The 25,967-nt window shown below is 30.2% G+C and overlaps 1 protein-coding gene across 2 annotated transcripts; it reads left to right on the forward strand.

Annotated features, from left to right (window-relative positions):
• Window positions 1-1,500: 1,500 nt before the first annotated feature.
• LOC132918082 (uncharacterized) lies at window positions 1,501-25,662 on the forward strand. Of its 2 annotated transcripts, XM_060979163.1 has the most exons (5): window positions 1,508-3,999; window positions 17,367-18,785; window positions 19,461-19,523; window positions 24,308-24,435; window positions 25,317-25,662. In XM_060979163.1, the coding sequence occupies exons 1-5, from the start codon at window positions 3,982-3,984 to the stop codon at window positions 25,474-25,476; spliced, it is 1,788 nt and encodes a 595-aa protein (XP_060835146.1). In that variant the 5' UTR covers window positions 1,508-3,981; the 3' UTR covers window positions 25,477-25,662. The 2 variants fall into 2 exon arrangements, with proteins under 2 accessions (XP_060835147.1, XP_060835146.1); XM_060979164.1 differs by lacking the exon at window positions 24,308-24,435 and having other exon boundaries at window positions 1,501-3,999; window positions 25,317-25,484.
• The last annotated feature ends 305 nt before the right edge of the window (window positions 25,663-25,967 follow it).

Below are 25,967 nucleotides of genomic sequence, written 5' to 3' on the forward strand. Positions count from 1 at the left end.
TTGTTTAAAACCCCATCTGCTTTGTTATATAAAATACAAAGTTATGATTCTCATTTTAAAACAGAAGTCTGTATCAATGCAGAACACTTATTTAATGGTATAAGAAACCTAAATATGGTCCAAATCAGAAGTTAAATAAATTTATTATTAAAGGAAAAATCGCGATCAGCATGCCTGCTGGTGAATCACTCTGTATATTGCACAGTAGTCTTTGTAATAATTTATGGCGTTTGTTTATATACGTATAATTACAATGATAAATATCGTAGCACAGCTCGTTGTACTAACGTAGTCGGTAGAACACAAATATAATATGACTGTGTACATAGAATTTAGCGTTTCTCTTAAAGCATCGCGGTCCTACATTCACTATGCATACAAATTAGACGTCAGATTATGATTATTATAATGATGTTTTATTATTTTATTAATTGATTTTGTTTTTTTACATAATATTATATTATCGCAATTTTCTTTAATTAAACTGATTTGTTCTTACAGGTTACAATAATATACAAGATGAACGTAAAAAATATTTTGCTGTGCACCCATCACATGCACCTATAATACGATTTATGCTTTCCGACGACACGTTTTGCAAGCAATTTCGTTTGTATGATATGACTTCGATTATCTTTTCATCATAATTTTCCATGGTAGACAGCGACGAACGCTGGATGTGCTAAAAACTTCGGTTCGAACAAATATCACGATAGAAGCTCCAACAAACTTTATGTTGTTTGTGTGTATTCGACAGCGATATTTGTTAAATATGGCGAGTTTAATATATCTAACTTTTATAGGAAAGTTCCAACTCAGATAATATTCTCTTTAGAAAATATATTTCTCATCCACATTTAATTTTCGTCAATTTTTATTTTACTTGATATTGAAAACGGAATTTTCAAATAAAATACCTAATAATTTAACACTAACTTTATTGACGTTTTAAATTGTATGTATTCTTACACTATAATACTTACAACAAATTCAAAAAAAAACTATTCATACTTATTCATTTTGAAATCAAACATTTTGAAACAAGTTCCGATTAATTATTGTATTTTTTAACATTTGTAATGGTATAAGATAACGATATTATAATAATGAAGACATGAATGTACAGTATTAGTGTATTTATTAAGGTAATTTTATAAATGATTAATCTCTCATTGTCATCGAGTTATGCGTGTGTTTAATGTTATAAAATATAACAATTGTCTCATAATTTTAATTATCAAAAAATTAATAATAATAATTTTAAAACATGCACAAATAATTTTTTGTTTGAAGTACGAGTATATAGTATACAATACAAAACAAGCTATCATAAACGAAAAGGTTACATTATGCTTAGTGGTATTAATTAACGTTATGTTATGTACAATTATTATTATTTCATATGTACGTATAAGTATTTGCGTTTAAAATAATATTGTTTTCGTTTCCGCATTAGTATTATTACTATTATTACAGCGCTAACGTATAAAAGCGGTCGAAAAGAGAGTCTGGATTTGATGGTTGTGTGATAAAAACGTCAAAACGACGCCTGGCGCGTGTAATCGAATCGCATTAAATTTACAGACGGAATGGCAACGTATAATTCCTTCGTCCCTCGGGTCGTTTGCAAAGCGATTATAAATGTTCTAAAACAGTAAAACCTAATACTATTATACGCGAAATCCTTTATTTTAATTATTATACAGTCGGTCGGTCGTCTTCAAACTCACAGTCAATTTCAGCAGGAATGGACAAAAAATAAGGCTACGGTGGTTCAACAACTATATTAGTTAATGATTTAACGTAATAACATTTAATTATTTTAAAAATGTTCCTATCTCTATACTAAATATTCCGTATAAAACTTAACGTTTAATAACTAATTTAACTTAATCAACTACTAATTTGAATTCCAATATAGGTACAATGTACATCAAAATGTTATCAAAAAAATAATCATCTGCTTAACAATATAATATACATAGTAAAAAAGAAAAGTTCTCGTTTGAAAAATAATAGAAGTTTATATTGACATTGAACGTCCTTAAATGCTAAAGAATCTATTTATCCAAAAATACAATTTATAAAATACTTTCCTGAGATGGCTATGGTACTTGATTCAGTTCAATTACCACATCTTTGAGTACTTAAAATAAAAATAAAAATTGTAATATTATTATCATTATTATAGGATAAGAATATAGGGGTCGAGTAAGAAATGAGATAGCAAGGTGACCACTGATCAATAAATTAGCCTGCAATATAATTTATACACTAGAAAAGCACTCGTGTATTTTTATATATTACAAGTATACACGCTACTTATTCAATTCTTAGGGGAACAATGTAATTTTTCACGGATATTAGCAAATTAAGAAATAATATCGAACCACAGTGTAATGGTTCTTTATTAAATATTATATTGACAGGTTATTCATTGGTATTTAACTTTCAGCGTAATGTAACTTTACTATTAATATAATTGACTGTCTGCAGCATGGTCCTATACATATAGGAAAAACATTTAAGGCCAGGATGTATTGTTCGTACGGGCCACATTGTTTGTCAATATCTTCATACTACCGTATTATAAGCAACTTGGGAAGAGGCAAGTGAACGTTAAGAGCTAAGCTTTTCATACATTTTATAACAATATAGCTACCAGTATTATTTTTAATAATTCCTAGTATAATAAATTATTGTACTTATACAATTTAAACATTTCAAGCTTGATCCTAATTAAGCGTATTAAAATGATCGATTTAATGCTGTTGTTCACACATTGAAAAATTAATATTTTTAAAATGAATATCAGTAATAGTATGTATTTGGAGGGGAAGGTATGATTCCACTTTTCAGGGAAATGAAAAAAGTTTAAACTTTAAAGTGACTTTAGTGCCTTACACGCTCAACGATTACTGTGTACACAATGTGTTAAATGTGTTTTTTTTTTGTTCTCACACAAATATATTTACTTTATAAAGAACATTTTAATATATTGTAATACGTAAACGGTAATCGTCGACCGTGTAAGGCAGTAATGTCCATTTAAACTTTTTTCATCTCCCTGTAAAATGGACTCAGAACCTCCAAATACAGACCACTAAAACCGAATATTTTATTTAAATAAATATATAATAAACCTTACAGTTGTCCAGAATCGAGGCCAAAAAGTAATGGCAATAACGTCTAGCGACCGAGAAGTTGCCTGTACCTTGATGGAAAAATGTTATATGTCCTACAGCTACAGTGATTTTATTCTATCGGCGTGGGATCTATCATTATTTATTGCTCTTATATATTTGTTTTTATACTGCCGACGTACTTATAGCTATATAATATACATAGCTAAAAGGTATATATAATTTATATATTTTAATCAATATACTGGTTAATCATCAAGTATACTCAGCCTTTTTTTAATTACTGAAAAACTAATCTTTTAAGTTTTTATTAGGAACTTACATAAAGACTTTAAAAAAACTAATAATTTACAATAAAGGCGGGGAGGGGTTCATTTTGAAAGGAGAAATTGTTTAGACACTCCTTAAGTAGTACAAGAAATTTCAAAAATTTGAAAATATCGTCTAAAGTCTTAACTAATACTCAACAATTTCGAAAATCAGAATTTGAATAAATTCATTATTTAATGAAACAATATGGGGGTGAGCATGTTAGGTAAATAACATTGTATACATATTGACGCAGGTACCCGATGCGGAACGCCGGTGCCCCGCCGCGATTATCATGTGTAAGTACATATATATATATGTATGCATTATTTATAGATCGGAGTAGTCGGTATAGATCGGCAATCAATAGTTCGATTGTCGCGAGCAAACAGATAGATGTTGTATTGAGAAATCGCCCACCGCCAGTCAGCTCCGCACAGCCAACCCGCCCGGTCAGGTAGTTCGCCACCAAATACCGTTGCACAAACGGATTTATCGTGCCCAACATGTAACCGCCGGTCGCACAAACATGGTGCTAATTATTATAGTAAGTATAATAATGTGTGATATTGTAAACTCGTGTAAATGGTACAGCTAGAACAGTATTATTGAACTTTTAGTATTATACAGTGTGATTATTTTAACAGTAAACACTTTTATTATTAAGAAAAATATTAGCGTTTTTGAAAATATTTTTCATGTATTTTGAAGTCATTATAAAACAATATTTTTGAAATAAATATGATTTTACTATTAAATTTTTAATTTCATATCCCAAAACCAAATATGGAACAATTTTTAAGAATAATATCATCATATAAATATTAAATCTAAAATTATTTTATAATGAATACAAATAAAGCAAAAAAAAAAAAAAATTAAAAAACTATACTTTTCTTTCTTTCTGGTATAATGAAAATATTTAATTCTGTTAAAACAATCACGTTGGAATTTACTTGTATATTATATATGCGATATACCGAGTGTGTTGAACTTTGATGATGATGATGATGATAATAACGATGGAATGATTAAGTGATTAATAGCATCGATTATTTTATATTAAATCTACATCTTGATTTTTCAGTAGAATATAATTAAGCATACTATTATACATTATAATGCTTTTATAACAATTAATATTTAATTACTATTTTAACTAAAGTAAGCCATTAAATCTAAAATAAAATTATCGTTTAGTTATCGGGCTTTAATAATATATTATAAGTATACTTACTTGTATAATAATTGTCAAGATACAAATAATATGCTCAATTTATTATTAGAACTTATCATTCTAATCATAAGAACATTATTTTTATCTTGCATATTCATTAAATATAAATAAAGCACTGAAATCATCATTAATTTCGTTTAAGTCGAAATACAATTATAATTTATTTTTAAGATTTGCTAAAGTAACAATCTCATTACAAAATAAAATTTATTTCATGTCTTATAGTTGTATTTAAAAAAATATATTTAAGAAAATAAAAAGCACTACATCGCAACAGGTTACAGAACCTCGTTATAGTATCTTATTATTAAGTCAATAAATTAGTATAAATCAGTATGTCGTATGTACATGTGAACGGTATAAAGCGGGATAAATTTATAGGTTCCACACTACATCCTTGTACATCATAAGGATATTATTATACGCTATAATTAGGAATTCAGATGGTAATTTAGGGAATTAACGTAGATATATGATAGTTTATAGGTAGATATTCTAATATCGTAAATATCTTAATTATTGTATAAGTGTATAAACCAAATTTAAGACAATTCGACCTCAAAATGTAAATTATTTTAAAATAAAGGTTAGTCTAATTCATAGTATAATTACTGTGTATAATTTGCTTTAATGTTTAATTCTTACCCCAACTTCATAAAATTGCCTGCTTAGTACTTACCACCTTACCAACTACTAAGGTTACCACCTACGTTAATTATTAAGTCGATTATTACACTCAATATTACAATATATATAGCCATAGGTATAATTATATATATTTTATATGATATTGATATTATTAATAATAGTATTTGTTGGTCACTGTTCATTCGTGAGCCAAACAGTATGTACTTGTTGTTTAAGCAGTAAGCACGTGGTTTATTATGTATTATATTAGACATAAACAAAACTTACTAATATCACGATAATATAGTATTACGTTCGATTTACGCTTGCCCCGCAAAAAAAAAATAGTAAATAAGGCTCGTGTCTTTTGTCAACTAATATTAATTTTGTGTTATTATTTTTTTTTTTTGTGATCGTAATTAAATCGTCTGGTAGCCCGCACATCCAAATTACAAAAATGATGACAGTTCGGAACGATGTGGAAAATCCTTAAATAAAATATAATAAATAAAGATAATATAGGTAGGTACTCTGTAGTTATAACGACCTCGTGTCCGCAGGGATATATGATGAAATTTTAAAAACGATATCACAAAAATCCATAATGGAAGAGTTAAGTGAGGTGTTCTGTACACGTGATAATCTGACCGATAGAAAATCTGACCTAAGCTAAAGCCTGCCTTGGTGAAACATGTGTTATGAATACGTACCCTAATCGTACTTACACGTGAACAAAAGCAATACCCACTGTGCAATAACGTGTAGGTACTATAGACATACCTTACAAAATACCAATAAGTTATTTCCATACGCCGTATATGTATAAGTCACGATGGATGATGTTTTTTAAAATTGAAATATGTCTAATTGGCCGTAGATCTTCAACTTGCAAATATTCGTGAACCATATTATTATAAATTAGGATTAGGTTAGTCTAACACATTATACAGATTAAAGGGTGATTTAACCAATCATGTTCAGTGTACATCCCCATATTTGTTTATTTAATAATAAATGTTTTTCAATTTCTAATTTACGAAATTTGTCTACTTAAACACCATATTCTAAAATTCTTGAGAATTTTATACTACTTAAGGAGTGCTCTGTGACGGTACAAATGTCTGTTTTCCAAACAAGAGTCATAATTTTTTATTGTAAATTATTAAGTGAATATTTTTTTTTTAAATTTGATCTAACTATATCTCAACATTTTGTCAAAGAGTTCTTTAGTTATTAAAATGTTTATATTTAGAATAATGATCTTTAAATATGGTTTTACAAAAATATAAAATATATCGGATCTAGTATTTATTATAGTCAAACCATTGTATTAAAATAAAAATACGTATTTATTAAATGTTCAAATTATCATAACCCAAAAATCTTGCTATTATTCTATTTATTCTATGTACACCAAATTAACTAACTCAAAAGCGAGTTGTTTGAATTTTAATTTTGATACTTCTATTTCAGAAAATTTTTCCCTAAATAATTTACAGTAAGAAAGGAGAGTTATAATTCGAAAAATTGAAGTCTTATCTTCTAACACTCTTTAAATAGTACAAAAAACATTCAGAATTGAAAAATATGGTCTTTAAGTGTACTTGAAAATTCTGAAAATCAGAAACTGCGGGGTTAAGAAAAAAATTAAGTGAGCATTACTCTGTATGTACGCGTTTATACGAAAATTATAGATAATATTTTCCCTGAACGAATCAATCCTCGTTAGGTACGACCTTGACAGTGCATCCGAGTCTGATGAACCTTTCATTGTGAATGTCCCCATCATAGAAGGCCACTAGCTATTATTGTTATACATTATATAGTGGAATATTGTGTATATTATACATATTACATATATGTATGTAAACTTGAACATGACTGCCACGGGATACAGTAAACTCCCGTGACAAATTCGTTTTGGTTATATTTTTTTTTTTCGTCCCCTCACTCTCACCAATAACGCGATAGTTAATACTTTTTTCTCTTTATAATATGTACATTGTGTAATTCAGTATAGTTTCCGGAAATTTCAATGAATTAACATAATATTATTTTATAGTATTGGTATGTAATATGTATTAATAATTAGTGTTCTGAACTGAAATAATACAAACCATACATACAGTCATAAACTTCATCCTTCAGGAATCAAATAAACTTAACAACAATAATATTATAACGACCGTTAATGAACAAACAAAACATACAATCTTTAAACGTATTGTTATAATTCGATCTTAATAAATGAAAACAAGTAAAATGGGTTAGATTAGATACTTTTTATTATATAAAAATTAATTTTATAAAAAGTAAGTATATGGGGGAAGCTACAATTCTTTTTATTATTATTATATTATAATGTTTTTATTTATTATTATATAATAATATACTGTATAAACATAACGCGTTATCAGTATTAATATAGTGTGCTATTTATGCAAATCGACCGTCCAAGGATATATTTTATCGAACGAAAAGGGACGAATTCAATGATATATATTATATATTGATTATACGATCAACTATTTACCCATTTAGCAAACAATTATACCGAATTCTATACGTCATACTATATTACAATTCAATGTAGAGCGAGGGAAAGTAGAAAATCCACGGAACGGAATTCAACTCACATATTCCCCTTTGTGGCGAGAACCCTATTAGAATAATTTGAAAACTATATTATATTTTAATAGTAATAGTTTATATAATAATAATTACGAGCCGTAGCTTTATGAACTGCTATTATTATTGCATAGTTGTATACAATCCTGTCAGCGCCGCGTAAATATACTATACAATATTTGCGTATATATTACGTATGTAACTAGCGTATGTTTTTATCATATTTGTTTACAAAATAGATAATATTCTAACGTTACGCGTAACAAAGCAATCACTTTTTTTTGTACGAAAATCGTCCTTTTTAAGTTGTAACGATTAGACGATTTTGTTTCATCACTAAACATTACGTAGTATAAGCTAAAATAATAATAATAATAATAATATATATAATTTATTTAATACTTATTTTTTTTTTTTTTAGAGGAAATGCGTTTCCTTGACACATTATTTTCGTATTAAACGATTAGTGTTGTCTTATACCATATCTGCCGTTAAAATGCATGTTCATTTATATATATTATATGTGTGTGATCGGTCGTCGTAAGGTATTACGCGCGCGTTAAAACGCCGTGAAATTATTACCGCTTTGAATAAATTAGGTCGTGTTTTAATAATACAAATAATATAATATAGTCACGTCTACCGCCTCGTAGTTTCGTCGTTTGATGGGCATTACAAACACATTAATTTATATTCCGGTATAACCTATATTATTATAAAATATGTATAAAACGTTATTGGGCGTATAAGACAAGGCCATGTAAGGATTTGAAGTCCCAGAGGACCAACTTTGTCAAAGGCCTCAATATGAAGAAATAAAAAAAAAATTATATATAATTAGTTTAATTATATTTTTATTTTCATAAAACATAATTAAATATAGGAAACTCATATAAGTATCTAAATAATTTTTTTCTAGCAAGCTATCACTAAAGTAAATTGTTGTATATCATATCACCTAAATGTAAAAGTATCGCAAATCGCAAGTATCTGATTTTCTAAATTAAATATTCTTATTCATACTATAGGTATTATATTGTTATAGGTATCGTACAATATTTTTAATAAATACATAATAATTTGTTGTATGCAGTTAGAGGCCCTAAAAAATCGTATTTTTTATGGCCTTGGGACTTTGATCCTGGCTTGATTTTAGAGTATTGTAGATGATACGTTTTCCAAAAGAAAAACAATTACATTTTCGTAATAAACTCTCAAAAGAGTCACAAGTTAAACACTAGATAGATGATCATTTTCACGCGGTCCCTTTTAATTATCGTGTAAGCTTTTTGCACATGTAATAGAATATTATCCCGTTAAAACAATAGGTAGCTGGTATACGGTAGATGGATTTTCTAGGCGAGTTGCTATAACAATCTATATATGTTGAAATTCCCGATTTAATGTAATAACAACGAAGACAGAACAAACAACTCTTTCCGTCGGGTGATTAATTCGATTTTAATAATAATTTCAGATTATATACCTACCCAACCATCACTCTCGACGAGGCGTTCAACGACTCATATAATTTCGTTTAGCCTGCGTGTGTAATACCAGCTATACTGCTGCTATACCTACAATCTACATGTATACATAATATAAATAACAATATTATTATTGGTATGATGCAAAATCAAAATGCAAGAATATTATTATATTGTTATAAGATAATACGTATATGTATCAAAACATCGCGCGTAAGCACTCGAAGTAATTGTATATTATTTTTTTTTTGTAACTCGGAGGCCGTTCTACGTTATCGTTTATTCAAACGCAATTTAAAACAATTTAATATTAATGGAGAAAAATACGTTTGGCTCATGAAATGGTATGTTTCCTTGCTCGTCTCGTTCTCGGAAACGTTAAGCTCTGCAATATACGACGATGCCAGTATACCTGTACCCTTCGTTCGTATGTTTAATAATAACATATAATATATATTTTTAAACACTCGTCCAACCATAATAATATAAACCAACCATTAATAACGCCGTTCTCCACGTTTCGTAAAAATACACCATACGTTATTGTAATATTGCAATATGTTGATACGTGCAGGTAAGTTATTAGCACGCTTAACGCCCCGTTTTTATATGTTTGAACTTATGCGTATATTCAAAATCGTGGTATTTATTTATTTATTTATTTATTTATTTTGAATTTCTGATCACGTTATTGCTCATAATGATCAAAATATTTTCAAACGCTTTAAACATTATTTACGGCATTTATAATGGAGGATGTCCATATATTTTAAATTATACGCAAATTATTCAGCAGATGAATTTTTTTTGTGAAAATGTTAACAAAATCCGTATTAGTATATCTGAATTCTGAGTTATTATTCTGTTTCATGTATGCTCGCCAATTTATTTGATTTATTGTGAACAAAAATCGATTACCCAATAGGCAATCGAACCGAATCTGCGTGTAACATAATATTATACACGTATTATAAAATGTATGTGCATATTTTATATATAATAATATATAATATATCACAATAATGCGATATTCTTATAATATTATATACGGTACTACGCTATAAAAAACAATGAAAACAAATTAGTTACGCGGGCGAGCGTGTGTTTGGTCATTATTTTAAGGTATTATTTTTTTTTCAATGTCTACTGGAAAATATCCTAAAAAATATTATTGTCGTGACAACTCGACATCCTTATATCATACGCGTGAGCACTGAACCATTTCGATACACCTGCAAAACCTATACCTACAACCTACGGTATATGTATAATATATTATAATAATATGCATTCGTATTTCGTAAAACGTCGACGCAGCCCTCAATATACACAGTGACTCCTTGATTGTGAACCAGGCTTCATCTTATGAGATAAGTACAAGAAATATTTGGTTGTTTTTCTTTTTAATTTCAAAAACAAATACTGGAATACAGGGTTAGAATTTATAAGTAGTATAAAATAGTATGATTTTGTTAAGCTATGCAATAAGCCAATAAAAATCCAAGTAAATACATCTACCAACCATACAACTTTAATTATTTGTGTTTATGTAATACAAATAATAAAACTTAAAGTATGTATAATAAATAATAAATTATGGTTACCAATATCAGTATAAGACGTTAGACGATTGATGAGTACCTATCACTAATCAAACGTATAAAAGGATGCAATAAAAAAAATGGTTATGCGTTGTAATAAGAAAATTTGATTTGCGGCTATATAATATTATACTAATATAATATATTCATTATTATGTATTTATTTATGTACTCAAATGTATGTTGTCATTCATATAGATAAAAAAAAACATGAAGTTTAAAAATGATAAAAATAGAAAATATTTTAAAATATTTAATACTTGTCTATGTTATTAGTCAACAAAGTAGTACTAATCGTCAAAATACATTCGATAAAATCAGAAAAATAAACTAAAAATTGTGGAAATATACACTTAAAAATAAACATTAATCCCATTAATAAGTATAATAAATCCAATTTATCGATGACTTTTTCTTATTTGTTAATATGTATAAAATAAATCGGAAGCAGCCTACCAGAATTTAATAAGTCGCAACTACTGTGTTTAAAAACTAATTGTATTTCCTATTAGATTTGGCATGGTCTACGATAAAAGAAATTACTCTGCACACGTGTTATATGGTACCATATAAACTATATAGGTAGTTTTAAACATTATCTAATATTATAATATTATGTGTATTGTATAGTGCTCGAATCGTAGTCCTAATAAAATCGTTCAGACCATGGCTAAAACGTCGTTACACAAACAAAAACACTATACTATAATATAATTATATTATTTTAACCACATGTGCACGCGCACGCGTATTACATAAAAACAAAAAACAGGACGAGTTCCGGTGTGGAGTTACTATTGAATTCGGTTTTATGCGCGATTGGTCGTTGACGTGCGCGTGTTTCCGTATAAATTGTAGCTAGTCAAATATTAAAATGCAAGTTATAACTATTATACATTTTGTAAATATTAAGTACTATTTAATAATCGTGATTATTATTTCAATCGTAATTTATTTTTATTACTTTTTCTTAATTTTTAAATTTACTAAATCTTAATTTGTTTGTTTAGCTTTAACATATTTTGTATTGGAATTAACCCGTATACATATATATATATATATACAAGTACAATGTATAGATAAATATTAAATATTCCCGTTTTAATAATTGAAACCTTGGTAACATAATATGATAGAAGAGTATAGAGAGTACTTATCTTAATTTAAACAGAACCACGCGTGTTTATAGATGCTATAATCAAAGATATTTCATACGAAAAATTACAATAAAAAATAGGCCCTGCAGGGATTCAAAAACTAAATATTTTGTCTTGCAGTTTCACAATTTTCTTATCTTAGATTTCTGTAAAATTACAAAAAAAAAATTGATTAATTAACAACACAGTTAATAGCAGTTACTATGAATATTATAGTTCTAGATCTAATCCAATTTATAAGTAAGATTTTTTTATAAAAGTCAATTTGAAATTCAATTTATTTTAGTAATATGCAAGCGTACTGGGTAAGTACTTGAAATATAATATACACAAAGTGATTTTTATAAGGTAAACACTGTTTATTTTGAAAAGTATGATTTTTTTTTTAAGAATCTCTGTATAGTTGAGTTAAAATAAATTGTAAGTAATAACAAAACGGTCCGTGTTATTACAGTACTAATAATATGCAATTTAATAACATATAATATATAATATCTAAGTATCTATTATACGCGCGATGTTTGTACGCGTATCGTCATTTGTGTATATTCATTCAAGTGTGACAGTATATTATTATATAGAAGAAATATTGGAGGACGACGGCACTCGTAATGATGATGATGATGATGATGACTTTCACTGGCAATTTTTTTTCCGTTTCCCTTCCGATTTCTGCTCTATTACTTATGCTGTATATTAATCTACATTTGCTTAGCGCCACCAAAATTGATGATGATCGTTTTGTTATTGTTTTTTTTTTCGCTAGTCCTCGAAATTTCTCCGAGTCTTGAGTAATTTGTTTTTAAGAATATCTGTATAAAAAGAACAACACATGAATCATCTCGACCTACCGTCAAACAATTTACATTATTAATTGATTTCTTGCCCGTGAAACAACACAATTTTTGACAGTGTAATTTAAAATTGTACATCTTTGATACGAAACTTATAATATTGTTCCTATTGGCTAGGTATTTAAGGAAAATATTAGAAATATCACGCGCTGTAGAGATTTCAAGAGAATTCGTATTTATTTATGTAAACATTTTTACAGTCATCCATGATAACATAATAATATTATAATTATTGTTTACTATTTTTTACTTAATGGTGTGTGACTGGTGTTCAGAAGTACCAGTGGTAAAAATCCATAATTATGTTATTACATATTATTATTATAATAATATTTTTGTGACATGTCATTGTTATACGAAGATGACTGTGTATTCATGTACTCGCAAATGTATAAAAGGGAAAGGCCGAATGAGGGTTTTGAGTTTTGACGACAGGTTTTTCGATAAATATTAGGACCAAAATAATTGAACTGAATATCTAGTATATGGTGTATATAAACAAACCCATTCTTTACCTCTAAATAAAGAAATTTCCAAAAGGAAAAAAATATTGTCCGATATATATATATATTTACATAAATCTCAACAAATCATAAATCCCTATTAATTTTGTGTATTTAGATGAAAATTCAATAATGGGGTTGGTGTTTATCACTACTTCTATAATTTATCATTCATAGACCATATGATGTGTAAATTTATAACGACTACATTGTATATAAGGTATGGTTATGCAGTTGCGTATATGTTTTGTAACTTTTATTTTTCATACAAACGCAGTACATTCAATTTTTACTAGAATAGGCCGTAGTTTAACAGTTTTTATTCGTTACTAATTACTATTAAACATTTTTACGGTATTATATAAATTTAAAAGTCAAGTAAAAAATATTAATTGATGCAAAATACAAATCTTTAAATTTACCAATTATCAAATCCAATAACAAGATAAGTATTGATAAAACCATAAAACACAACATACCCTAATGAAATGCACTATTATTTTACTTTTTCGTGGAGTACCTATAATAATTTCCCACTGTTTGTCAAAATATTAAGATTTATTCTTTTTTTCTCAAATATTATTAGGTATATCGAGACATAATACATTCTACTTATGTAAAAGGTTAAAAATACCGAATGATGAGAATATTAATTAAATTTTAATCTTCATTGTGTATTAAGGGCATCCCTAAGGTTAGGGCAATGCATTTATGTTGTAACCTGCAATGGTTAATGTAGGTGGCTTCAAATAGACAAATACACGATATGAACGCATAGAGTTCAAACCCTGCAGATCCGTGACCGGAAATTACCATCCGGCCAATCAAGCTAGACAGGTCAAATTCGAATATTTAAAGTATTTATTTGTACATTATTCGTATGACATGGAAATTGTTTTATATCGCACACACTCATTGAAACCGTATATAATGCGCATATTATATTAAAAATTAATTTACCGAAACGCGTTTTATAATATAATATACCTACATAATAATATATCATATACGTACGTCTAATATTATCGTTGGAAATACGCAATTAAAAATTGCATAGCAAGGGTATTTTCAAATGCGCGTCCAACTCATCAAGGCGCACTTTAAACACACATACACACCGCCACACGGTGCTCATAATGTTTTAATAATTTATTATATAATATATTATCACATATTATGACACCCTGTCATAAATAACCAACATTTTGGGCTTGGGCGATTTTTATGCAATGTACATATTATTACTATGTTTTTGATAAATATTATATGTACATCATTATCGGATTGTCGTCGACGCTTCTCAGATGTTTTGGTATTTTCATAAAACTTTTTTTTTTGTACATATTTTGCGTTGTACAATGATTAATAATATATTCGTATTTGTAGTGTGTACCATTAAATACATGATGATGATATAGGGCCTATAATATTAGCTGGAACGCATCGGCGTTATATAACGTGGTCCAGTTGATTATTATAGTCCAATAATACACATTTTTATTGCATTCATATAGGTATTTATATATTTAATAAATAAAATCCATAAAATGTATTTATTTTGTATTTGCCTTCACTGCAATAGCAATAAAATATGACGTCTTTTCGTATTATTATATTCTTTGATCTATTTTATCACTTTATATTATTTATGATTTTGATTTCACTTAAACATCGTATTGTATCTACCTACTGATTAAATTATTTTTACATTCGGCTGTGTCGACGGTGATAGTTTGGTCAATTTCAGCAAACGAAACATTACATTGATATTTTAATTATTTGACTGTAATATATTACGGTATAAAACAAACGAATACGATAATTCTATAATATATACATAATAATACATTATATATTATATTACCTGTATAGTGTATAATACATTGTTTTTGATCTGGCACTGCAGCAGATACACAATGTTTATAAGCCGTGTGAATGTGTGATATTATGAACATATTTTAGACGTTCGCATCAGTGATAACAAATTAGTTGATATAATGTTATAATATACATAGAATTTAGTGTCGCACACGAATTTCCAGCGAAATCCATTCAATCGCAGTCCAGTCGGTTTCCGTCAGCAGTGGTTCTACTTCTGAACACGATGACATTATTAAATTATCCAGATACCGCGGTGTACGTGCAGCTGCGTTGTATACAATATTATTCGTGCAGACTATAATATCGTACTATTAGGAATTAATAGTATGATGTTATATCATTTTATAGTGCTATAGTGCTTTTATAGTGTGTATGTGTACCATCATATATTATCATTTATACCTGTCTCGTATCGTTCAACTACGTTTGGCATGTATGGTATTACTACGTTTGCAACAGTACCTAATTTCATCAAAAGTAGTTTGGATTTATTTTTTAAATTACATTTTACGACAAAGAAATCGTGGTTTATCTACTGGAATTGTGCGGCACACCGGTCACTTGATCAGACTTGTGGTTTCGGTTAAATTGCCACAGAACACTCCTTAAATAGTACAAGAAACCTCAAGAATGTTGATAGTTTATTTGAAAATTATAATTCGCATAAGCCATAAATTAATTATTAAATGAAAAAATGAGAATGGACATGCTTGGTGAATATATACTTGCATAATATAGAAACTCCGTGTGCAATATATTGGAACATTATATTGAGATATGCGATGTGCTGCTTTAAAGCGTATATTCCTGCAGTAGGTGATGTTTTACAGATACCAAAGGTCACATTGAGGGATATCACTTTTGGGAAGTTGTAACGAAACATTTATAGTACATCACATTGCGATGTCTCTTAATCATTGGCTAATATTCATAAATTATTGCATGGATATCACATCTTTCGTCTACTTGACATTTTTTTAGATGACTGATAACATACACAATAGTGAATTTATATAACATTCAAGTGCAGTCACAATTTATTACTTTATTACATATATATATATATATTGCAGTATACTTGTAGGAATATAGGTGAATTCGTGAATTTAAGTTACATAGGCAAATATTAATAAGACAAATTTTATTGATTTTTTTAAAAAATTGTAATTGTTAATAACAATCAGTAAGTATTTTGATTATGTAATAGTACAATAAATTAGATATTATACTAAACTCTTATAATTATACAATATTAAATTTAATAATACATTCTATTATATTATAATGTAAACTTAATCTATTGGCTTACACCTAACTAATAAATATATTTATTCAGTTTGCAATAAATTAATAGCTACTGCAGCTTGATTTTTTTTCAAATTTCAAGTATTATTTGTTTATAACTATTCCAAATCTGACAAATCAATTAGGTAATTTATTTTTTTTACATTTGTATTCGCAAAATAATTTCCAATGGCATCTGATGACAAAGCACTAGTGAAAATGAAAGAGATGTTTTCATACTGATTGACTTCGAAAAGATATTTTCCATTAATATACTGCATAATTTTTTTTAATAGATAAAATAACGTTGTTATTAGACAAAAAAAAATTATCACGCAGTCTAGTGGAACTAACTTTGAATATTTCAAGTGTAACGTTTTTATATTATGTCATTACGAGTAGTAATATATTTATGCGTATACAAATCATAAGGTATTTTTTAGTAAAAAATATAGATAATTGACGAAGACAATTTATTATTTTGGCTCGCCGTAGTAAATGGATGTAAAAATTGAAACTAAATTTCCATTTACAACGAATTAATGTATTTTATTTCCATTACAAAGTTCAAGTTAGCTGAAACCGAAGTTCTTCGGCCCGTGAATGTTTATTAATTTATTAATTTCGTTATCTCACAACATCCTTTCGTGTATAGTATGCGCAGGTGTTATTGATGTGCGCACGCGGCGCCGAACCAAAAATCGTGTACTCCAGACCGCCGCGCAACGACACTGAAATGACGGTGCCGACGGCCGAGGCGGACGACGACGAGACGACCGCGACGAATACGACGACGGCGGCGCTGGCCACGTTGGCGTCGACCGGCCGCCGGTACGCGGACAGCAGCAAGAGCATGTCGTCGAGGAACAACCACTATTACGGCGTGCAGTATTACGCGCCGCCCGTCGTGCACGACGCCGCCGTCGCCGACGCCTTCGGCCGCCAACTGCAGCAAATGCAGCAACAGCACCACCAGCAACGGCACGCGCTGCAGCAACCGACCGTGGCCGCTGCGGCGTACCACCAACGCGATGGCGACCGCGCGCCGTGGGAACAGACGGCCACCATGGTGCACGCCGACGGCGGACCGATACTTATGAACCCGTTGCAGCTGCAACCGGTCTACGATGACCCGTCGACGGCCCGGTACGCGCCGCCCAAACCGCACAGGGCCCAGCCCTTGGCCAGGATCGTCAAGTACACGGAACCGTCGGCGGCGGCCGTGGCGTACCAGCTGCCGTACCTGGCGGCCGAGGCCGACGACCGGGCGCTGTTGGACAACCTGCCGGCACTGCAGTTCGCGCTCCAGCACGCCACCGGCAAGACACCGCCGCCGCCGTTGGTCACGACGTCCGGTCACCAGCAGTACGCGGCTCTCCAGCAACCGCCCAACCTCCATCACCACCTCCGTCACCATCCGGTCAAACAGACACCCACTGCCGCCGTGCACCCGGTCTACCCGCAGCCCGCGCCGTATCCGCACATGCAGCACCGCAACCACCAGAGGCTAATGCAGCTGCATCCCGGCCACCATCAGGCTCATCTGCAACACCGGTACGCCACTTACGGCGGTGCGCAACCGGCCGCCCGGTACACCCAAGTGCCGTTCCTGTACAACCTGCAGGCACCGCCGACCGCGCAGCGACACCTGTTGGCGCCGGCCGAGTACGATCTGGTGTCTCGGTTCAACAGACTGATCAAGCAGCGCGAACAAGACGACCGGCGCCGCGTCCAGGAACCGACCCGCCGGCGACGGCCGGAGGACGGCGGTGGCGTCAGCGGTGACGTCAATGTCGGCAACGACGGCGACGACGGCGAGGAAGAGGAGACGGCCACCCGACCGGCGGTCAAGACGAAAAAGTCCAAGAAGAAGAAGAAGAAGAAGAAGAAACCCACTACCCCCGCGCCGCCGGCTCCTGTCGAAGAAGAAATCGACGAAGAGGACAGCGACAGGCGGCAGCTGTCGCCGTCGCGGCGGCACAAACAACTGTTGCAGCAGGACGACGAACGGGCCGACGAGGAACAGCCCAACACCGAGGAACAAGAATCGCAAAACGTGCACACCAGCGAAAAGGTACGCGCAACACGTTTGATAATACGCTTTGTTAAAATATTAATTGATACCTCGTTGTTGTTATATATTTAGATAAAAATATTTTTCCCAAATTTCTTTCGTTTTTCCATTATACTATTATATACTAAAAAATAATATTAGCTCTCTCCAAACAACTATATATGTAACTATTATAATCAAAACTATATAGTCTTTGGTTTCTGAAATAAGACACATTTTTGAACGCATTGCAGTCCTTCGTTCTCCCCTTTTACCGTATTGCCGTATGAATTCAATTTTATATTAATTCCGAAAATGTATACTAATTATTATATAGGTACTCGTGTCGTTGTATATTCTTTCGATAAAAAATCGGCTGTTATTGCGAGCGATAATATTTATTAATTACTGTTATCCCACAAATTTGCACCAACTTTATTGCCAGTGTCCGGGTGGTTATATAGAAAACAAGTTTTGTTTTTCTGTAAACGCATTTCTTCTTTTTTACGTATTTGAAACAAAGATATTACCTATATAATATAATATAATAATACGAGTATACCGCGACTGTGACCGTGGTCAAGTATATCGCTCGCGGTATGGTAATAATATATATTAATAACCGCTAACAAGTCTTATTGCAGTGTGTTCATACACTATATATTATATTCGTATATTTCACCTTTATTGTTTCAGTTACCCGAAGGCTCGGTCGTTCAGGAAACCGGAGATGAACTGCAACACACGTTGGATGAACCGGTGAGTTTTTATCATTGTTGTAATAATATAATAATGTATAGTTTTATTATTATAATGTTATTATTATATGCATTCAACCGTGCTGTAGTCTAACCACACGGGTCTGGTTAACGTTGCATGCTTTTAGTTCACGGTTTCTAGATTTAAAATTATACACGAGAAACACTGTAGTAGTGTTCATATACTACTAAGTATATGTAAGCATGTGTGTGTGTAATGTGGATATAATATATATATATATATATATATATTATTATAGCTTAGTCGATAAAATAAAATATCTATCTTGAAAATATGATACACAATAGGGTCTGATTAGTTTTTTTTTTCATTGAAAAAAGGAAGATGGTGTCTTTAAATCTTTAATCGATGACAAATTGTAAGACGATAAAAACGATTGAGAACATATTTTCCAGATTTTCGATTGCATTCTTCAACAGTTTTTTTTTCGCTGTTATACACGTGCAATATTCTCTTTTGAAACCCATTGAAAAGTTCAAAAAATGGCACTTATTAAACCGTTAGACAATCTGTAGTGTTAAAATGTCAATTTCTTTCGAGGTGTACATTTTATATGTACTTATAATATCAAAAAGCGTAAGCTAAAAATAAAACACTTCGTAAAATACTCCATTTAGAAACATTGTACATAAACAATATACATTTTCTTATTTATCTTCGTCTTCGTATCGTGTACAGGATTATGTTTCGAATTGATTATAAATGTTTGTATGTTTTGTTAAAGAACCACAAAGTATTATAATTGTATAGTTATAAACAAAGAAAATAGAAAATCTTTTTAGTTTTGAATTACGCCAATGGAGCGAAGACAATATTGGTCTTACAGTGATCGTGTATATTTTTCTGTCAACGCATTTTCTTTATCAATATTGCTGACATTAGAAATTGTAATAATTCTATAAAGATACAAAATATATTGACCTATATTATTATTTGATAAGCATTTCATGAACGGGAAAAATCTGAAAATCTCCCAGACACCGAGAAAACAACAATATAAAAAATATTGACAGAATTTTTTTCATAGATATTTTAAAAACAATGGATCATGTTGCTTATAACGACGTACGAAAAAAGGTTGGGTTGAGTTATTAATTTTTTATTTTTTTTTTTAACATTATTGTTCGTGTGTTTTTAATATTTATAATCATCAAATAACGTAACAGATTTTTATACGACAATAGTCAATATGTATGATGTATAACAATATGTGTTATAATAATATAATAATATTAAATATTTACTAGCTATATATAACTATCAGCTGTCGCCTATGAACACGTTTATTGGAAATTTACTCCTACGAGTTCAATGCCAAAATCCTGGCTTAGCTATTATATATTATATTTTATTACGTACACCCACGAACCTGCATTACGCGTTATTACGGCACATGGACATTATGCGCAAAATGTTAACGCGTAAATCGCAGCAGTACGTTTATTATCGCCATATAATAACACTTTTGGCAGACAATACGGTTTTTTTTCCTTCAAATATTAATTGTCGATAATGGGGAGAATCGGTTGGCGAGGGAAATTTTGGACAAATGGATGACGACGAGGTGATCGTGGTACAGGCTGTATATTATTTATTTTATTAATTCATTTTCCTTGCGCTATTTACCGCTTGTGTCGGCAAAAGGCGTAGTAATAAATTAATTCATCATATAAGTGCTGTACAGTGTAGGTACACGTTTCTAAAAATGAATGATACCATAAAAATATTATAATACATGTCGAATCACTTATCGAAATATTGATTCATAGAGAACTTTTATATTACACGTATGTTTTCTTAGTCACCACCACGTTACGAATTTTGAAAAAATATATATCGAAAATATCGAACATAAAATGGGCGTGATTTATTTCGAAAACGTACACCAAAGCCCTAAGTTCCCAAGGCGCATCTCCCATTTTATTGTCATCTCAAGCTTAGTCAACCAATAGAGTTGGATGCAAATGGCAAAGAAAAATAAGAAAAGAAGATACATTTACTATATTCTTGCACAGTAGCCAATTATATTAGGTGTTTAATAATAATATAAATACAGATGAATAAAATTCTAAACTTAAATAATTATTTACTGTTCCAAGCGACACAACGCCACCTAAAATAAGGGTACAGCCGCGTAGACTGATTTATTCGTATAGAAGTCGATACGGCACATATAAGTATAGTGTATACAATACAGCATAATTATAATTCTCGTATGCTGGATAATAATAAAATACGTATGGTTTATGATTTCAAATCATTTTTTAATTGTTCCGATATACACGAGGGCCGTTCTCGGAATCCATTTAAGAATTGACCCGGTTGATTTTTTTTTTGTTTTTGTTTATCATAATATTATAATGCAATTTAAAACTGTATATTTTATGCAATATAATACGTGCATAATTTGTTTGTTAAATAGCGGTATTCAGACTCTTTCGGGGGTCGCGGAATTATGTCCATCCGCTCATCGTAAATCCCACCAAACGGATCACTGCTAAATGAGACTGCTTATTGTCGACGGTTTGGGAGAAGTCATTCTTGAAATTAAATTTTAAATTGTTTATCCTAAAATGAATTATTTCTTAATCCCGTGGACTACGAAAATCCTAAAAAAAAGTATAATATAATAAGAGTCAATTAAAATATGATTATAATATTATACATTTTAAATTTTAATAAACTATTAAGATATAAAAGATATACTCAAAAACTCTATAAAAATATATTTTACTTTACCAACAAACATACACACACACATATAATATTATAAATATGTAAAAGATGGTACTATATTTTTATTCTTCATCGATGCATAGTTGTTAAATATTTAATACGAATTTATATATTTTTAACTATTATTCATACACGATACATTATTATGTTATAATATGCTGCGTAAATATTTCTTTTACGAACGATCCGTGCAGCGCAGCGTATACAATATGTATAGCAGTTTCTACGGAAGTCCGTTACATTTTTAAACGAAACTTGTACTGCATTTCGTAGAACACTAAAAGTTATACATTTTTAACCAATATATCGGATTTTCACCCTCGTTACACTTTAGTATTCTGACTGTATAGTATAATATAATATGTATACATGTATAGTGTATATATGGTATAACAATAAATAGGCGTTGATACTTTTATTCATTATTTAATCGATACTCAACTAAAATGTCTGATGTACACTCTGCTGTAGCAGTAATTAAATCATCACCTACAAGTATACCGACAATGAAAATTCCTACTATTATATAATATTATAATATATTATATTTTATTCACTACAAATACGATATAACGACGTGTTTTGAATATAATATGATTATGTAAACCAAAATATTATAGAAATTAGGTAATACTTCATAGTAAACTAAATCGCAATTTTGTAATATTATAAATGTATAAACATAAACATTTTTGTAAAAATATTATATTTTTTACTATGGTTGTATACTTGTATTGTAATAATATTTTACATTTTACATTTTTTAATCAAAAATATGTATATGAATTTAATATTCCGTAATATTTTTTTAGAATTTAAACATATAAAAACAAAATTTCGATTGAGTATTTAATTTGTTATAATTACCTATTTAAAGTATACCTATGGCTATGAGTATAATACAGAAGTGGTAAAAATGAGATAGGTAAATTACAAAATATTGATCAACTACTCAGGGCTTATAAAGACTTTAAATATTTTTATGAGTATGTTAACGGTAGTTAAAGATTCTCAGAATATAATAATATTCTACGAATATTCTACTTGAATTTATTTTTTATAAATCCGGAGAAATTGCTTTGCTTTATAATATTTCAACTGTAATTGTTTACTTCTGATCTACTAACTAACCAAATACAATTTTCTGCCAGGAGCCATTCTCAAAATCAAAGATTAAAGCTTGCTTACTGTTTCAAAAGGTATAGGTAACATATAGACACAAAAAAACAAAAACATTCTCTCTCACACACACACACACACACACACACACACACACACACACACACACACACACACACACACACACACATACACACACACAATACACATCATTGTAAAACCAATACATTCATCGTTCCGCTCAGAACTGAATGTTATGTATAAATGTATGTAACTTAATAAATGATACCTAACAGTAAATGTATTATAGTATGCAACAGGTATCCCTCTAGTTACGAAGTAACAAAAGCTAAAATCTTCGCATTAGCGTGTTTGGTATAAGGTATTACCATTATTACCAAATATATTTTACCACCTAACCCTCATTATTTAATGTTGACTAAATGCCTAAAAAGTACAAATAATTTTTTTTACATGACGTTTTATCTGACACTATATTACAATAATAATAATATTATATGAATAAAATAATATAATAAAGTGTACAATAAAAATTGCTATACCTATTTTTGATTTTTCGTTTGTTTTTGTATATTTCAAGGTTTCTATCCTATTTACTACAAATTATAATCTATTACTAGGCTAAATTATTTAGGCGATAAGAACTATAAGTGGGTTCCTCCAAAAAAATACAATAATATAAATTTATATGAATGCGTATACCTATAATAATCCATATTTTTAATAATAAACTGTTAATTATTAAATAATAATATGCACTGTTAAAAATACTTTTTTGTTACATTACACATTTATAATCAATGATATAATCGCATACCCACAATAATTGTCATGAAATATTTTTTATAATTTTATTTCATATTCTATTATGATCTGTGATGGTACAGTCTCAGCTCAGTGAACAGTTTGGCGGTGACTTAACATTCGAAGACGGTGGCGGCGAACGGGTAGAATTCCAGCTACACGGCATCACTGGTCCTGATTCGTACAAATTTGGATTCGACACCGGCAAAGGGTATTTTTCGTACTATATTTTATTATTTAAGCAATCGTATTTGATCAGTGTTAATATCAAGGTCAGTCTTTTCGATCATCAGCGCGAAACATTCACATTGAGATTATAAGATATCAGCATGTGACGATTACGATATCGTATTTTTATAATCTAAAATAGTCTTATATATCTGTCTGGCCCTTGTCTCACGTATACAATTTGAGTTTAAACTTAAACGTTTACGAGAGAAAACAACCGTTATTCACGTTTCTTTTGGTCGTTCTGTGGGGAGAGTATAGAGGTATGATTAAATTTTAAGCTCCATCATCTCGATGTCAATCAAACATTAAACTCGAATAGAATTTTTTAAATCAATATTACACACAAACATATATATATCTATATAAATAGATGTGTTCAAGTTGTATATCTTTCGTTAAAATTATTTCTACAGAAGATTTTATAAACTTATCATAATAACGCTGTAGAAAGTATTTCAAAAATAAGTAACAGCACATTTAACGTAAACCCTTAACGATTATGACATGTCAATATTATATCGAAACATAATATATTAATATATAATCTGCTCGGTCTATAATGGTATCTATAACGAGTTTGCTAGTTTGACGATGAACCCTGCGCCCCTTAAACACCCACACTATATAATAGCAGACACGTTTATTCATTGCGTCGAAATCGGCTCGATATAATCAATTATTATTATCACGCGCATATATTACTGATTTCTCTATACACACAGTTACAACGACGAACATAATATAAGTTTAATAATGTATAAAATAATAAAATAAAATCATTATAATATTATAACTTCGAGAATAATAATTACGTTATTATACAATAGAAGTAATAGTATTAATTATATTATATCTGAACAGGTCCAACAGACAGTTCCGGTATGAGGAAAGGGACAACGGAGGAAACGTCCACGGCCATTATGGATACCTGGATAATGACGGAAAGATGCAAGTGTATAACTACAGTTCACATCCAGAACTCGGATATCGCGCGCAAAAGGCTGAAACCCTCGAGGTGTGAAAGCAGTTGACTATGATGTGATGTGATTATTATAACATAAGTATAATATATAATTGTTAATAAATTGTTTATAAACTAATTGTAAGTATCATAGTGCGTATACGAATTATATGTATTATAGAATATTACAGACCCCTATAATTGTCGTTGTAATATGTGCCTATCAATAAACAATTCGTTTTGAAATGCGTGATTTATACAATTACATAATATGTGTGTGTAATGTGTATATGGTATACATAACACATTATTACCTTAAGTACCTACATCATTTTAGAAAAATATTCACTTAGAATTTATAATACAAAATATATTTTAGTTATGCACTTGTGCACTATTGACTACTGCAGTCATCGCGATGCCACGCGACGTGACCTGACCTAACCCGCATATATCGTCGTTACGTATTCCAGTTCAGCGACTGACAACGCGGAAATCGATTAAAACGGCTCGTGCGAACGCGTCATCTATCTACGACAATAGGCGTTAAA

The sequence above is a fragment of the Rhopalosiphum padi genome, chromosome 1 (genome assembly GCF_020882245.1).
Source record: "Rhopalosiphum padi isolate XX-2018 chromosome 1, ASM2088224v1, whole genome shotgun sequence".
NCBI lineage: Eukaryota > Metazoa > Arthropoda > Insecta > Hemiptera > Aphididae > Rhopalosiphum > Rhopalosiphum padi.

Coding starts and splice junctions, on each gene's coding strand:
- LOC132918082 (XM_060979163.1), top strand. Junction 18,786..19,460: donor ACGTGCACACCAGCGAAAAG/GTACGCGCAACA, acceptor TTATTGTTTCAG/TTACCCGAAGGCTCGGTCGT. Junction 19,524..24,307: donor AACACACGTTGGATGAACCG/GTGAGTTTTTAT, acceptor GTGATGGTACAG/TCTCAGCTCAGTGAACAGTT.